The 16,932-nt window shown below is 60.2% G+C and overlaps 1 protein-coding gene across 1 annotated transcript in view; it reads right to left on the reverse strand.

Moving 5' to 3' along the window:
• Window positions 1-11,260: 11,260 nt before the first annotated feature.
• TOM1 (target of myb1 membrane trafficking protein) overlaps window positions 11,261-16,932 on the reverse strand; it is a 37,421-nt gene continuing 31,749 nt past the window's right edge. Inside the window, exons 12-15 of the mRNA XM_059681686.1 lie at window positions 15,989-16,064; window positions 12,645-12,704; window positions 12,178-12,217; window positions 11,261-12,095 (exon numbers count right to left, since the gene is read on the reverse strand). Of these exons, the coding sequence (XP_059537669.1) occupies window positions 11,941-12,095; window positions 12,178-12,217; window positions 12,645-12,704; window positions 15,989-16,064 (331 nt within the window). The 3' untranslated portion in view covers window positions 11,261-11,940. The remainder of the gene's footprint in view (window positions 12,096-12,177; window positions 12,218-12,644; window positions 12,705-15,988; window positions 16,065-16,932) is intronic.

Consider the following 16,932-nt stretch of genomic DNA (forward strand, 5'->3'; position numbering starts at 1 on the left):
ATGTTTAAGTTTTCTGGAGTGTTTTACTTGATTATAGGTAAAAGTAAATTATTGCCCTAACTGGTTTGGCTCAGTGGATAGAGCGTCGGCCTGCGGACTCAAGGGTCCCAGGTTCGATTCCGGTCAAGGGCATGTACCTTGGTTGCGGGCACATCCCCAGTAGGGAGTGTGCAGGAGGCAGCTGATTGATGTTTCTCTCTCATGGATGTTTCTAACTCTCTATCCCTCTCCCTCCTCTCTGTAAAAAATCAATAAAATATATATATATATATTTTAAAAGTAAATTATTAATTTTTATAACTTTACTCCCTACATTTCTATGGAAAATGTAACTTTTATCATCGGGGCTGGGGGTGGGGCAAGTCTGAGTGACAGCAGGAGGAAGGATCACATCAGTGCTCTGATTGGCTGGGAGTGGAGGCCTGAGGGCTCCCCCATGCCGCATCCAGGAGGGAGGAGCCTTGTCACAGGTTGTGTGGCATGACTTTGACCTGAGCAGCTGGCTAGGCAGCTGCTGTGTGTGTCACGGGTGCTGGGTGGAGTGATGCTGGGGGAGCAGGCCTGTGCCAGGAGGATGTGGGTGGGGTCGAAGGGGGAGGGACAGCTCTCCCTCGGATCTCTCCCTCCTACCAGGAGCCCAGCCTCGGCTCCGCGAGAAGGAACAGGTGGACTGAAATGGCATCTTTGTGCCCCTGCAGAGTTTGGGGTGAAGCTCAAGGTAGCCTTAGGTCTGTTATGGGCAGAAATGTGGTCCCCCAAATTCATCTCTCAAGGCCCTAACCCCCAATACCTCAGAATGTGACTGTGTTTAAAAAAATATATTTTTATTGATTTCAGAGAGGAAGGAAGTGGGAGAGAGAGATAGAAACATCATTGATGAGAGAGAATCATTAATTGGCTGCCTCCTGCACGCCCCACACGGGGGATCGAACCGTGACCTCCTGGTTCATAGGTGGACGGTCAACCACGGAGCCACACAGGCCGGGCAGCATGTGACTGTGTTTGGAGATGGGGTGAAGATGAGGCGAGGAAGTTAAAATGGGGCCCGGAGGGTGGGCCCTAACCCTAAGCCACTGTGTCCTTCCAGGCGGAGGCATGACCCACAGAGCATGACCCACAGGGAAAGGCCTGGAGGGCGCACTGACTGCCTGCAACCTCGGCGAGAGGCCCCGGGAGAGGCCAAACCCGCTGACGCGTGGACTTTCAACCTGTAGGTCTGTGAGGGAAGAAGTGTCTACTGTTTCAGCCACCCAGTCTGTGGTGCTTGGCTAGACTCTAAAACCGGACGGGGCTCTGAATTAGCAGGCTCATCAACCACCCTTTCCTGTCCGCTCTCTCCTTCTCCCTTTTCACTGAGAAAAAACGCCAGGCCTCCCAAGAAGCCGAAATGAATAGCGCCATGAACAGACGCCACCCTGTCCTCAGACCACGCACTGCACTGCGGGGGACGTGTTGCTTCTGTTTCTTCCGGAACCACTTGAGAGTACGTCACAGGCATCACGACACTTCACCCATCAGAGCGAGGACACAGTCCACATTGGCATTATGATGCCAAAGGGAGTGATTGCTGATTCTGCAATGTCCCTTAATATCAGCCCACATGCAACTTTCTCCCATGGTTCCCCAAAACGGTTCTTTAGGGCTCCCCCCCCCCCGGCCCAATTCAGTCAAGGTTGTCTTGTCAGTGTCCTTCGTGACATAGACTCGAAGAATTGTTTTGAAGAGACAGGTTGGTTACGTTGAAAATGTCCCATGTTCTAGATTTGTGTCACCTGGCTGGTGGGTGGCAGAGTTCAGATGCATTTCAGAACCAGATTTTTAATTTGCTTTGATCAGGCCTGTGACTGATTATGTAGGACAGGAAAAGTGCCTTTGTGTCAAACAGGAAGTGGCCACTGAGCAAGGGGAAACAGGATCTATTAATACACATGACACTATTCTTCCTTGTATTAAAAAATGTATATATATACATATTTATTCATTTCAGAGAGGAAGGAAGAGGGAGGGAGGGTTTGAAACATCCTATATAATACAAGCCTAATATGCTAAGTGTCTGGTCGTCCAGTTGTCCGTTCAGCCAATCAAAGCATAATATGCTAATGATATGCTAAGGTTGCTCAACTGCTCACTATGATGAGCACTGACCACCAGGGGGCAGACACTCTGACCGGTAGGTTAGCTTGCTGCTGGGGTCCAGCGGATCAGGACTGAGCAAGACAGGCCGGACACACCCTGGAGCCCTCCCTCAGTCTCTCCCTGGCTGGCCAACCTCCCGTGTCCCTCCCTGATCATGCATTAGTGGGGTCCCTTGGCCTGGCCTGTGCCCTCTTGCAATTCGGGACCACTTGGGGGATGTTGGAGAGCCAGTTTTGGCCTGATCCTGCAGGCCAGGCCGAGGGACCCTACTGGTGCACGAATCACTGGTGCACAAATTCGTACACAAGTCTTCTAGTCAATGATGAGAGAGAATAATCAATCAGCTACCTGATCAGCCGCCTCCTGCATGCCCCCATACTGGGGATTGAGCTTGCAACCTGGGCATGTGCCCTGACAGGGAATTGAACCGTGACCTGCTGGTTCATAGGTCGATACTCGACCACTGAGCCACGCCGGCTGGGCTGTTTTTCCTTCTAAATCCTGGTGGCTAAGCACATCCCTAGGACCTGGCTTTGAATCCAGTAGGAATAAGTCCTGTGACCTGGCCAAGCCTCTGCATGTCTCTGGGCCTCAGTTTTCTTGTCTGTAAAATGGGGATAATAATAGTACCTACCTCCGAAGCTTGTCTGAAATGAAATTACCCATGCCAGATATTTTGCATTGCACCTGGCTCATTCTGATTTCTCAGTAGAAAGTAATGATTATTGTGTTTTTGTCCTTGTGACCACTGATAAAGATAAGTGCCCTGGCCTTGCCACCCAGCTCCTTCCCCACTCGCTGAAGCGAGTGAGCAGAAGACTGGGACATGCATGTAGCTTGAACTTGAGCCCTGCAGGAGGAGAGACGTCACCTGGAGCCTGGTGTCACGGGATTCTCCGCAGGGCACAGGACTCAGGGACACTGGGCTGCACAAGTCCAGGTGCCCTGCTCGCTGTGGAGCAAGGGAATGGCGTCTGTGGCACCTACAGCCCCTCCGGGGGCCGTTCTCCTCTCTCCCTGGTAAACGGTGGGGTCGTTCAATCTGTTCATGATGCAGCGAAGGCGGGCCCGGTGCCAGGGCATGATGAGGACGGGTGTGAGGCGTGGGCTCTGAGCCCCTGTGGCCATTCCACTCCTCCTTGCCAGTGCAGCCGCGGAGGTGCACCCAGAGGGATGAGTGGCCTGGTCAGGAGATCAGGGTCCCGAGAGGTGAGTAAGTTGCCTGGGGGGCGGGCAGTTCTAGAGGGAGCAGCTGGCACAAAGGCCCTGGGGTCAGGTGTGAAGGACAGCCTGTGTGTCTGAGTGTCCTGCTCCTGGAGAGTCTGGCAGGGCCCTGCCCTCCCCCTGCACAGCCTTGGAGGCCGGGCCAGCAAGTTCATCTTTACCCTGAGAGCAGGCGAAGGGTTTTAGGGCTGTGTTGGGGTTTGGGGGTGCGGACCTGTGGGACAATGTCAGATTAGCCTTTTGAAATTCATTCTGGCCTCGTGAGAGGAAGACACTGCCCGGGGGAGGGCCGAGTGGATGGTCAGTCCCCTCCCTCGTGTCCAGTGAGAGCAGAGTCCTCGGAGTTCAGAGCCCCTGGGCCACTTCCCCGCCTCCCCTGCTGCTCCCGCCTCTTCCCGAGGGTCCAGCTGGGCCTGTGCTGACTCAGACGCGAAACCTCACCCCTGCCGGCTCATTTCCGCAAACCTCCCTGCTGGTGAGCGGAGCCTTTACGGAAGGTCTCCGGGTGACACTCGGCCATGGAAGACACCAAACCCTCTCAGGGGCCACTGTTCCCTCCCCGCCCTGTACCTGGCCACCTGCAGGGGGTGGCGGCTCACTTGCCCCTGACTCCTCTCTCTGTTGTCTCTGTGTTGTTTTTTTGTTGTTTTTTTAAATGTATTTTTCTTGATTTCAGAGAGGAAGGGAGAGGGAGAGAAAGACTGAAACATCCATGGTGAGAGAGAATCATTGATTGGCTGCCACCTGCACGCCCCCCACTGAGGATTGAGCCTGTAACCCGGGCATGTGCCCTGACCGGGAATCGAACGGTGACCTCCTGGTTCACAGGTCGATGCTCAGCCCCTGAGCCACCCGGCTGGCTGTCTCTGTGTCTCTGAGCTGTCCCCCCTCTTCCAGGGGGCCACCTTCCTCTTCCCTGCAGAGGTAAGTTGTCTTTGCAAACCTGACGGCGACATGGTAACATCCTTCATTTCCTCCCACCACTGCCCTGGGCCACGCCCAGCCTACCATCCCCCCCCACCCCCACCCCCCCACCCCTGCCTTTGGGGCCCCTCAGGCAATGTTGCTAACATTCTCCTCACTAGCTCAGTCCAGCCTCAAAGTTCAGTCTCACAGCTGATTTGACTCCCACCACCTCCCCTCCCCTCCCACTTCAGGGATTTGCTGGAGGGACTCGGAGGGGGTTGGGGTGGCTGCTCTTTCGCTGCCCTCCCTCTGGCCTGGCTGTGGGGGGTGGTGGGGGCAGGAAGGCAGAAAAGACCTTGTCCCCTGTCAGCTGGTGCCCCGTGGTCCTGTCTGTGTGACGAGCCCTGGTGTCCTCTGAGTGGCAGGTGTCTGCGGGCTCTGGACAGCGGTGATGGAGCAAGGATGCTGATTGGCATATGTGCTCTGCGGCAGGATGGGGATGGACCAGTGGTGAATGGATGGGAGGAAAGGGATGGGAGCGATGGAGGAGGGGCCAGAAGGCACGGGCTGTTTTCAACCTCCGGCCTCCAACCACCCGAGAAGGGACCCTGCCTGTCCCTGCCAGCCTCCTGCCTACGGGTGGCCAGGAAGCTTCTGCAGACTAAACAGTGCCTTCTAGCCCACAGACCCGGGGCCACACACCCATTTGCCTGTGCACACGTGTATACACACACACACACACACACACACACACACACACACACACACACACACAGTGTGACTTTTCTGGCCCCAGGCAGCCTCAAACATAGCCCCTGCCCCAGTGTAAAATGAATCTCATCCTTGCCCAGCAGGTGTGGCTCAATGGTTGAGCGTTGACCTATGAACCAGGTGGTCACGGTTTGATTCCCAGTCAGGGCACATGCCCGGGTTGTGGGCTTGATCCCCAGTGGGGGGCGTGCAAGAGGCAGCCAATCAATGATTCTTTCATCATTAATGTTTCTATTTCTCCCTTCCTCTCTAAAATCAATAATAATAAATATATATACATATTTTAAATTTGCATTTATTGATTTTAGAGAAACAGAGGGGGAGAGAAAAAGAGAGACAGAGAGACATGGATTTGTTGTTCCACTTATTTATTCATTTATTGGTTGATTCTTGTATGTGCCCTGACCAGGGATGGAACCCACAACCTTGGTGTATAAGGCGGTGCTCTAAACATGTGAGCTACCCGGCCAGGGCAATAAAAATATATTTTGAAAATGCATCCATCCCAACCTCCGTATGCACCCTTTCTTCGCAGAAAAGAGGACTCAGGGGGGCCTGTCCACTTCCCAGCTGTGTGACCTTGGACTGGTAGCCAACCTTTCTGAGCCTCACTTCTCTCCATAAAATGGAGATTCCCTTTCGTTCCATCTCAGGAGCCGCAGCACAGCGTGCCACCCCCAAGTGCATCTGCGGGCGGGGAGCACGGACTGCCCCTGCCCTCCTTCTGGGGGAGGCACCTGCTTCCCGTTTCTGGGGGCTGGGGTGGAGCGAGTGCAGGATGTTCCCAGCTGGGGTTTCACTTCCTTCCTGAGCCTGCCAAGCTCCCCAGAGGCATCCAGTCCCCCCTCCCTGTGAGGAGGCTCCCAAGGCCTGGTAACTGCCCCCCCCCACACCCACACTGTCCGACGGATGACCTGTGTGGCAGGTGTCCCCACGCCTGTGGGTGCGGGAGTGGGCAGACCCAGGCCTCATGTCCACTATCTGCTATGAGGGTTTCTTGCCTCTCATTTCTTTCTTCTCTGGAGGGAGGATTGTGGAATTTGGTGGTTGAATGGGCAGAATGGCCGTGTGGGAAGAGGCCTAAGGATTACTTAATTCACTCCTTTCGGCAATGGATGGGGAAACTGAGGCCCAGAGAGAGGAAAGGGCTCGCCTCAGATCAAGCAGCGAGTCAGCGGCTGTGTGGGCCAGACACTGGGTCCCTCACAACGGGGACCCCCCACTGCCCTCCCTGAGCTCTTGGGGTGGGGCTGCCTCTTCCCGGGCCTGGCCCGCCAGAACAGGAGCCTCCCAGCCCCTGCCCTGGGTGGTAGGCAGCCCCTCCCTGCCTTGGGCCTGTCTCCCTGCCTGCCATGCCACGGTGGCCCTGCCAAGGTGACTCTGACCCACTGGGGCTTGGGGCCCTGGTTGCTGTGGGCTCCTCCCTCTGTCGGCCACACCTGGAAGGGCAGCCCTAGCAGGGAGTCCTTCCGATGGTGGGGGAGAGGGTGCAGGCTGGCCTAGGGAGGGGCAGGGAGAGCCAGAGAGTCCTGAGTCAGAGGCACGGGGAGAAGTCAGCCTGGGGGCTGCTGCCCAGCATGGCCCTGCTCTGGGGAGGGCAGTTGTGAACCCTGCCAGCTCACTGCCTTGGATCTGCTCTGAAGCACAGTGGGTGGGACCGGGAGGCCAGCCCCTGCCCAGGCCCCGTACCTGTGGCCTTTCCTCCGCTCCCCCATCTGGTCTGCCCTTGGTCCCATGGCTGGTCCTTCTTGGCTGTGAACCCCAGGGTGGCCGGAAGACGGACCTGCAAGCCGCCCGCAGGAGAGGAGGCGGGGAGTGAGGGGGCTCAGGTGGTGCTGCCCTGCGGCTGTGCGCAGAGCAGAGCAGTGAGCCTGGGAGAATGCCCAGGGAGTGCAGGTCTGTCTGCCTGTGGACTGAGTGAGTCCCCCCCCCCCCCCAATCTGTTGAAGTCCTAGCGCTCAGGACCTCAGAACCCGACTGTATGCAGACAGGGCTTTTGAAAAGGTGATTAAGGCGAAAGGAGGTTACTAAGGTGAGCGGGGTCCTAATCCCACTGGTGGGTGTCCTTACAAGAGGAGATTATAAGAACACAGACACGAGGAGAAGAAACCACCCTACCGGGCGGGCACTGTGACCTCTAGCCCAGAAAGTACATTCCTGCTGTTTAAGCCCGTCTGTGGCGCCCCCTTGTGGCCACACGAGATAACTGATGCGCTGAGCCAGGGCTTCTGATACAGAGGCTGGGAGGGGTAGTTTGCAGGGGTAAAGACAGGAACTGCACACGTTTGGGTGGTTTGTGGGACAATGGGACTCGGACATTACTTCAGGGCTTACTCTGATCGCCCGGAAAACGAAACCGCCTCTTCCTTCCTCTCCCACTCCTGTCCTGAGCCATCTGTCCCAAACCATTAGGCAGGACCAGGTGCTGCTGGGGTGGGGGTAGGAGGCTGCACTGGGTGAGGAGGGTCTGGGCAGGGGCTCTGGGGTGCACCCAGGCGAGAGGGGGCCCATGCGAGGGGAGGAGGGCGTCGGCAGGCTGGGTGGTGGCAGGGGAGACTGGCTACTGGCAGGATTGAGCAGGTCAGCCAGGATAATGGGGGGTTCTCCCTGTTGGAGAAGGGAGTCATACACACGGAAGGGCAGTGCTGGAGGAATCGTGGTGCTGAACTGACGGAGTTATTGGCATGAACTCTGCTTTTCTACCAATGTAGGTAGAATGGGAAAATACACACCCGAATGCTGTGCACACTGAGAAGGCCTGTGTGTGTGTGTGTGTGTGTGTGTGTGTGTGTGCGCGCGCGCGCGCGCATCTGCACAGGCACCATGGAGAAGGTGCCCACAGCTCAGGGTCTCACAGGGGACAGGGCTGGGTTGTGCCCACCCAGAGCTCCCATGTGCTGGCCCCCAGCCCATCTCATCGAACCCTCCCCAGAACCCCGTGGGTCAGGTGTAAACAAGGGCTGGGGATCCCGTCGAGTCTCCCCGTAGAACAAGCGTGTCAAACTCGTGGCCCGCGGGCGCATGCGCCCCACACGAATGTCTGTGGCCCAGCCAACATAACAATATGTAAGAAACGTTTAAATGAAAATTTCGTAACTTAATTTTTACAATATCCTATTATACATAATTACTAATGAACTACAATGTTCGCTAATGACTGGTTACTATGATCATGTTGCATTCATTTCCCTTACGCCCCTTACACGCAGGCACACATTTCTCTCCATTAATACTAGCAGGGAATATTTTAGCGGCCGATGGCCACGTCATTAGTCTTGGACTAACTTGTTTGGTGTGCGCAACAGGAAATATTTCGCTTTTGGAAAACAAGAAAAATAGGTTTATTTGCGTTACGCTTATTAATTTGTGCAGTTATTCAATGTCTGGTAAGTTAATGCCTAAGGAAAAAAATTTTTTATAAAAACGTTCTGTTTTATGTTAACGATAACATTTATTTCAGCCCTTTGTATTCAGCATGTCTCTATGGAAATAAAGCTATGTTTCTACGAAAATCGAAGCTTTTGGTTTTTTGCAGCCCACATAAATGTACACCTTATTTGGCCTGAGTTAGCCTTTGAGTTTGACATGCTTGCTGTAGATCCTTCCCGCTCGAGCTCCCAGCCCCACCAGAGAAGTGCGTGGGGGTGTGGAGGCAGAGGGCAGTTTGTGTGGGGCGTGGGTTTTGGGACAAAGACCCCTGTGTGGTGGCACCGAGGGCAGAGGGGCAGTGCAGGAGCTGGTGGGCAGACACCCTCCCTCCCCGGGCGCCCCGCTGCAGGACCTGCTATGTGTAGCTCTGCTGCCCCCTTGTGGTCACTTGGAGCACTCACCTGAGCTCCTGCCACCTCAAAAACCTGGTCCAGGACACCTGGGGGATCCTCCTCGCTCCTGGGGGCCCCCTTCGGGGCAGCAGCCCACGCCCAAGGCTGTCGTGGGAGCGGAGGCTGTCCTGAAGGCAGCGAGCACCCTGGGGAGCTGGAGTCCAGACCGCCCGGAGCCAGGGGCAGTGCTCTGGCGGGTGCCTGGCTGGAGGGTGCCGTTGAGGACGCGTGGGGCATCTTCTCGCAGGTGCTGTCCTTGTCCTTCCAGCTGACCCTCACCACCGCCCCGTGAGGGTGACTGCTGAGCACACTTCACGATGAGCAGCGGCCACGCCAGGCTTCAGGGGACAACTGGGGAGGTTGGATGCTGACATCGGGGGGCAGTGCCCAGGCCGTGTGGGTCCTGGGGGCTCAGGGAAGCCAGGAGGGCACGGAGCCTCTGCCAAGGGCTTCCAGGCAGCTCTGGCGATCACCTCCTCCCAGGCCCCAGGGGCTACCTCCAAGGCCCCCCTTCTCCCGCCCTCCCACCAGCTGGGCTCCCCTCAACCCCTCCCCCCCGACATGTGCTGCCTCTGAGGCAGCTGGGCCCAGTAGAGCTGCTGGTGCCTCATTAATCCTGTCCTGTGGGCACACGGCCAAGGCCCCCGCCAGCAGCTGGCCCACTTTTGTGGGAGCCAGAGACTTCCTGTGGCTGAATGATTGGTCCAAACCGCCTGCGCCAGGAAACCCAGCCTGGCCAGCGCGATGCTCCTGCCTTCAGCCCAGCAGCCTCTCTCTGGAGGGGCCTTAGGGGGGGATGCCCAGTGCTGCCCCTTCCAGGGGAAGTGGGTGGTCTCCCTGGTCCCCTTCCTGTGGGGCTCTGCGCTGGGGCCACCCTGCATCTCCAGCCTCGGCCCCTCCCTCACATCCAGCCCCCATCACTCTGCCTCAGTTTCCCCTCCCTTCATTTCAGAGCAGGTGGCACTTACTGAATTTACGTCTGCCGTTTTGTCCCCTTCCCTCCCGTGTGGCCCAACAGGGCTGGCAGGTAGCCATTCACCTGTATCCTCAGCACCGAGGCCCACGCCCTATGTGCAGCTGGCACTCGGCAGATACCATCCGCAGGGAAGAACAAGCCACTCGGAACTTCAGCATCAACAGGGCCACCAGCCCCTAAGTCACGGCTGGTTCCCTGGGGCTCCCAGCAGACCGTGTGTAAAGGACCGGTCCCACTCTCCCATTACTTACTGAGTATGTGGCTAGCCAGTCCTTGCTCCCCCAAGCCCCAGTTTCCCCACTGGTAAGCGGTGGTCAAAACTATTCTCCCCAGAGCTGTTGGGAGGTAAAAAGGCCTGGCCAGGCACTGCACACAGCAGCTCAGCTGGGCGTGGTGGGGAGGGAGGGGGACGTGGAGAGCTGGGGCTGAGGGACAGGGGAGGGAGCTCACGGAGCCCATCCCTCTGTCCTGTGAGACGGCCCGGTCTCCAGGGCTCCCAGGCCCGGCCCTGGGAAGGTCTGTGGGAGTTGAAGCTGACCAGGACTGCTGACCGCACCGCATGTGGGCGAGTGTGTGCACGCCCCACAGTCACTGCCTGCAGGCGGCAACCATGCAGGCACAGTGGCAAAGGTGCATGTTACACAAGTGAGGGTCACAGAGCCCAGGTGCACCAGGGCCTTGCTCCACCACGTGGACTGAGCACAGAATCCAGCTGTGGCTTCAGACACTGTGGGCGTGTGGTGTGGTGGCAGCCAGCCAGCGGCGGCCCAGGAAGGGCCTCTGGGTGTGACCTGCTGTCACGCCGGCTGGAGAGGCAGCCGGGCTGGCAAGATACAGCCGGTGGACACTCAGACCAGGGCCAAAGTCCCCAGCACCTGGCCACCTCTGCATGATCTAAGCAGATAAGATGGGTGCTGGTGTCCACGTGGGGGCACGAGGCGCAGAAGGGGCCCAGTCACAGCATGGCCCATGACGGAGTCGAGCCTCAGCATCTGTGACGAGTGGTAACTGCTCTGCCCAGGGCTGCTGTGACGGCCCATGAGCCTGCGTATAGCCTAGTCCTGTGCCCGACAGGATGGCGATCTCCTCTTGCAGGAGCCCCACCCCCCACCCGCCACCCTACACTGTGCTCCTGCCTGTAACTGCCCCCCACCCCCCCAGCAGGGGCGGGAGCAGCGTGAAGGTGCCCTGAGCATGTAGGAACGTCACTCAGAGGGACAGCAATGGGCCTCCTGGCAGGGCAAAGTGTGCTGAGCCTGTGTGAGGCGTGAGGTGCTGCTGGCTGCCAGTTCTGCTGCTCCGCCTGGCCATCTGAGATGCCCTCCCTGGATGGCCACCGGCCCCCAGCTCCCAGCGCCAAAGCTGCCCCCCTCCCTGGAGAGACCAAGAAGTCACTTCCCACTTGGCGCCTGAACGCTGTCACAGGTGGTTTTCTACCTTTAATTGGGGACATAAAGGTACCTCTCCCAGTACAAGAGGATCAACCAACAGGTGGGGGACCCACGCCCGGCGGGCAGGAAGAGGAAGAGGAAGGGGAAAGGCAGGGAGGAGATGGTGGGGCCACAGGTACGCCAGGCACGCCCCGAACTCTCCCCTGCAGCCAGGGCCGGACGCTCTGCCCCACCAAGTGCAGCTTCGTACCTGGACAGCGAGCAGCTGAGCCACATACCCCGCCCTCAACAGCGGGCCAGAGCCTCCGGCTCCAAGCGGCAGGGCCGGGGAAGGGACCAGAGGTTGCAACAGAAGCTTCTGTTTCCAGCTCCCGGCCAGGCCTCGGCTGGCAGTGTGGGCTCTGGAGGGCTCCTCTGGGACGGGTCACCCAGGGCAGGAGGGTCACCGGGGCACCCAAGCAGCCAGCCTGCCTGTCCAGGCATCCAGGTCTCAGCAGTCAGAGTGGTCGGCTGGGGTGGGGGCGGCAGGAGCGGCCAGGATCCCAACGAGGAACTGACCTGCTCGCCCAGTTCCTGCTGCCTTCCCACTCCCCAAACCTGGCCCAGCCTCGAGGAGAGAAGGGGTAACACGCCACCCCAAGCAGCCTTGACACCGAGGGAGGGAGAGGCCCAGCCAGGGGTGGGAGCAGCGGCCGGGCGCAGGGTGCCAGTCTGCTCATAAGGCAAACAGCATGTCGTCGTCCTTCTCCTGGGTCTGCTTTCGAGGGGCGGCGCCGGGGCGGGGCCCTGGGGGGCCCTCAGCTGAGGGGCTGGAGAGGCTGGGCAACCGATCGGCCACTTTGGCCCGTTCTTCCAGGAACTTGTCAAATTCTAGAGAAACAGAGAGAGGCTGGGGTGGGCTCGAGGCCGGGGCGGTGGAGGGGGGTGGGCGGGCAGGGCCAGGGCGTCCTACCTTCGCTGGTGACACCCTTGGACTCCTCCGTGTCGTTCCCCTGAGAAAGCAGAGCAGAGGTTAGCTGGCAGGTAGGGGCCGCGGGGCTGGGCAGGGCCCATGCATCGCTCAGCTGCTATCAGTCTTCTGATCTGTGAAATGGGCTGAGTGGCCCCGTCTCCCCGCGTGTGTCAGGTGCAGAGCCTAGCGCTGTCACGGCTGCTTGACTGCCCTCAGCCGGCACCCACGGGGACCTCCCCGGGAAGCATGCTGGGGAGGGTGCAGTGCCAGGCCCTCCTCTAAAGGTGGGACACGGCCAGCTGCTGAGGGTCCCATGGCAATGCCCGGCCGTCTCCCCCCCCCCCCCCCCCCCGCGTCCCCGTCATCCCTAGGATCAGCCTCTTCCTCATGAGAAACCAGGGAGCCCCGTCAGGTGGGTGAGGAGCGGGCCTGAGCCTTTGCTTGTGGGCTAGGCGGCCCCGACTCACCACGTCAGTGGACAGCCACTGCTCGATGTCCTCCATGAGGCAGGCCTGGGTGACGGGGATCTGGAAGGGAGGGGGATGGTGAGGCCGGGCGGGCCGGGAGCTGGGGGCAGTCACCCTCCCTGAGCCTCCTCACTTAGAAATGGGGTGTCAGACCTGCCCGCCCCTTCTGGGAGTCAAGATCCTAGCATCTCTCCCAAGATGGCTCCTGACCAGCTGCCTGGGACCCACAATTCTGCCCACGGTGCCAGGCTGTGGGCAAGGGGATGCCGGGCAGTGGGCTAAGCAGAGGCCAGGCCAGGAGGAGAAATGCACCTCCAGCTCCCACCCCGAGGGTGTGGGCGAGGCTCCAGGCTGCAGGGGTGGGGATGGGGGGGCTTCTGCAAGGCCCAGGGCTGCGCACAGGCTTGGGGGCAGCTGGCGGAAGGCAGGGAGCCCAGGGAGGGCTCAGCCAGCGGGTTAGGGTGGGGGCAGGATGTGGGGAAGGGGCTGCCAGCTGATCTCCCTGCACGTTCAGACCGAATTCCTGGCGGAGGGGCCCATGTGGAGGGAGGAGCCGAGATGACCCGAAAAGGCCAGGCTGGGGGTTCAGGGGGGCTGGGGCCGCGCACGGGGACTTTTCACTCCCGTCACAAAGCTCTGTGTGGACAGGGGCTGCTGAGGCGGGCCTCCTTCTTGGAGGCTAGCTACCTCACCGGCTCATCCTCAGAGTAACACAGCGCCCAGCCCACCGCCCAGCGCTGTGAGGACCGAGTGAGCCGGTGGTGGGAGGATGCTCAAGATGCCAGCCACCAGTTAGCTCCTGGGGAAGAGGGCGAGCCTCTCTCCAACCAGGCCAGTTCCACCCCAGCTCTTCCCCAGCCTGAGGCCCCGTGGGGAGCAGGAGGCCCTGAGCAGAGGCAGGAGGGCCTTCCCAGCAGCACCAGCGGCACCAGCAGGGCCCTCTCCCACGAGCTCTCAGCTGCCGGAGGGGATGCCTGGGCGGCCAGAAGTGAGCCCCCAGAGGCCGAGAAAGCAGGAGTGGGGGGTGTAGGGCCACCGAGTGCTGGGCTGGGCTGGGCCGGCAGGCCCCTCTCTCCTCTGGGTCCGAGGCTCCTGCTCCCTCTGGCAGCAGCACCGGGGGAGCCCCGAGGGACAGCCCCAGCTCTCGGGGGGCCTCACCATGCCTTGTCTCACCATCCAGTCCCCGAGGCTCTTCTCACTGCCGCCTCCCTGGTGAGAAAGGGTCACGCTGAGGGAGGCGGGAGGACAGGGCAGGGCCGGGCGGCTGGCGGCCTGGTCCAACTGGACACGCCCTTGGGATGGCAGAGCAGCAGCCACCAGCCGCTGGCTCTCAGATTCCTACGGGTGCCTCGGGCTTAGAAACACTGGTTACGGCACCTCAGGTTGACGGGTGGCAACAGGAAGCTCCTTGGGCCCAGCAAACTGGTGGGCGAGGGGGACAGGAGTTCTGCCTCCCACCCTGGACAGACCCCACAGGGGCCTGGCACACACGCCCACACCTCACAGGACGGTGAGCCGGGGCCAGCCTGGCTGCCTCAGAGCGGGCCCTGACTCCATGCCGGGTGTGGCTGCCTGGGTCCCGTCTGAGGGCCCATGGAGAGCCTCACCACAGCCGGATGGAGCACCTGGAGGATAGCCCCGCCCTCGCCTGGTGAAGTGACTCAAACCTCTGGCCCCCAGGGATGCCCCAGCCTCACTGGTCAGTTCTGGGTCTCCTCCCGGAGTAACTGCCAGGCAGTGAGGAGGGAGCCCGGCTCCAGCTCTCGGCGGGCCCGAGCTGCCGTGTGCCCCGGGCAGGGACCTGTCTCTGGGCTGTAGCTCCCGGGTTTGCAACAGGAAGGGGTGGCTGGGATTGTGCTGCTGGGCAGTGGTGTCAGGCCCTGCCCGCGAGGCCAGGTGGCCTGAGAGGAGGTGCTTTTGGCTGACTTCCAGAGGGCCCGGTTCATCCAGGTTCTTGGAGCCAGAATGCCGGCCCTCGGACAGGAAGGCTGAGCTCCAAGTCCCCTGGGCTCTCGGTACCAGCACTGGCTTTGGAGCCAGACGGACCAGAAGGGTGGACCCTGGGCAGCAGCACCACAGAGATGAAATCCCTCTCCATGTGCCAGGGCCACATGAAGGTGTTACAGTGTCTCACCCAGCCTCTCTCTGGGACTGTTTCCGCTTTGTTGAAAGGGAGACGCCCCTTAAGGGTCTGTGCTGACCTGGAGGGGGATGTAGAGAGTTTAGCGCAGGGCCTGGTACAGAGCGCAGGCTGGACAAACCACTGCTTACAAAGAAAAATGGGGGGCGGAACGCACATAGGAAGCCCGGTGCCCGCTGGCCCTGCCTCCAGTGCTCCAGGTCTTGCCTGTTCTGACCTGGGAAGGACGCCTGAGATGCTGGGGGTCTCAGGTCAGCCAGGCTCCCCGTCCACCACACCCCAGTGGGCTGAGCACTTTCACAGCCTCCTCACTGCTCTCCCCTTCCATGTGGGTCCTTCTATATCAGAAGCCGGAGGAATGGCCCCTCTGCTCACACCTGCCCACCGCTTCCTCCCAGCTGCCCGGAGCCCTGCAGCCGCTCAGGCTCTGCCTCCCTCCAGCCAGTCCCACCCAGCCCGGCCTCAAGCCCCAACCCTCTCCTCTGCCGGCCACGCCTCTGCTCCTGCCTCTCCACCCCGGCCCTGCCATCTCCAACCACTTCCCGAGGAGCAACTCCGTCCACCTCCTGGGACAGAAGTCCCACTGTCCAGACGGCGCCCAGACACACGTCACAGGGATGGGCAGTGTGCTTGGAGCTCTGGCCAAGGGGAGGGGTCGCCCACAGAGCTGCTCGGTGCTGGCCCCTGACGGCCACTCAGTGCACAGCCAGCAGGTAAAGGGAACTACAAGGATGTCCAGGGGGTGGTACGGTGGGAAGGCAGGCAGGGAGCTGGGAGGAAATGCAAGGCGGAGGGCGGGAGGGGCGGGGCTGCCGCTGCGGCTCCTGTTCTCTGTTCTGTCCCCCTCTGTCCACACTCGAGGCAGAGGACTGACTGAGCTCAGTCTGGGCCAAGCACCTTCAATACACGCTCACGCATCCTATTGTCAGCCCTGTGGGCACAACTGTGAGCTCCGGTACAGGACGGTGGTCACCAGCCTGAGGACACAGCTGGGGGGCCGATGCGGGGGGAGCCAGGTCTGATCTCTGCTCTAACTCTTCTCCCGTGTGAACTGGGGACTAAGTTTCCTCAGCTGTGATAGGGGAACACGCACATCAGCTACAAAGGGCCAACGGGAGCACCAAATGGGGGGGAGGGGGCACGCCGAGCCAGGCCCGGCACAGAGGCCCGGGCAGCACTCTGCCTTCCTCGGGCCTCTGCTCACCGCTCCGGTGCTCTGCTGCCGGGCGTCCAGGGCTCCAGCCAGGCTGTCCGTAGCTTGGGGGTCTTCGTATTTCACCCTGAAACACAGAGGCCCCCATGCCATTAGCGCTGCCCTTGCTGTAGGGTGTGCCCGCGGATGTGATGGAGGGGGATAGGCGGGGATGAGCTGGAGGAGGGAGGGGGTGCTGCTGGCCCAAGACAGAACCAGATCGCCAAGGGCCAACATCAGATTTGGCCCAACTCCAGGGAGGAGAACTAGGGCCAATGACCCCATGCTCACGGAGAGCTCCTATACAGACACTTTGTTTGAGCAGCTCCCACCTGATAATTTACAAACCGTGGTTCTGAGCAAGGCTGCGTTTGAATGGGGAGTAAGCTCACTGGTGGGCGGCTGGGTGAGGGGCCCTCTGGTGCTGGCTCACTGCACGACATCCCCAGCCCTCCGGTCTGTCAGCAGGTGGAGGGTGATTCTAACCATGCTCTGGGGGTGCCAGCCAGCTGGGCACTGGTGGGGGGAGGGGATAGGGGGGAGGGGGAGGGACATCCCTGCACCGGGAGGGGCGGGGGAGCACCCACCCTCTGCTGAGGCCGGGCTGCACCAGCTCCGGGTTTTGGAAACTGGAGTTGTTACATTGAATGCCTGCCATACCCATTCACCCTCCTGGGAATGGCGCAGGGTGGTACTTAAAGGGGCCTCTTGAATAAGCCCCCCAAATTCCCACGCAGCCACTTGGGAGAGCACCGGGGTCCACTCCCCCATAAGATGTGCAGTCAGCCAGGGGAGCTGGCCATGAGCGAGCGCACGCCCAGCTGCACGGCTCGCGTTCCCGGCCAGCGGGCTGGAGCCCGGCCATCTGCAGGGTCTCGCCGGAGCCAACCCGAGGCGGACGGTGGGCAGTGTGCCCTCATCCTTCCAGAGAGTAGCTGGGTGCCCCTGGCTAAATC

This window comes from Myotis daubentonii, chromosome 2, assembly GCF_963259705.1.
Source record: "Myotis daubentonii chromosome 2, mMyoDau2.1, whole genome shotgun sequence".
Classification (NCBI taxonomy): domain Eukaryota; kingdom Metazoa; phylum Chordata; class Mammalia; order Chiroptera; family Vespertilionidae; genus Myotis; species Myotis daubentonii.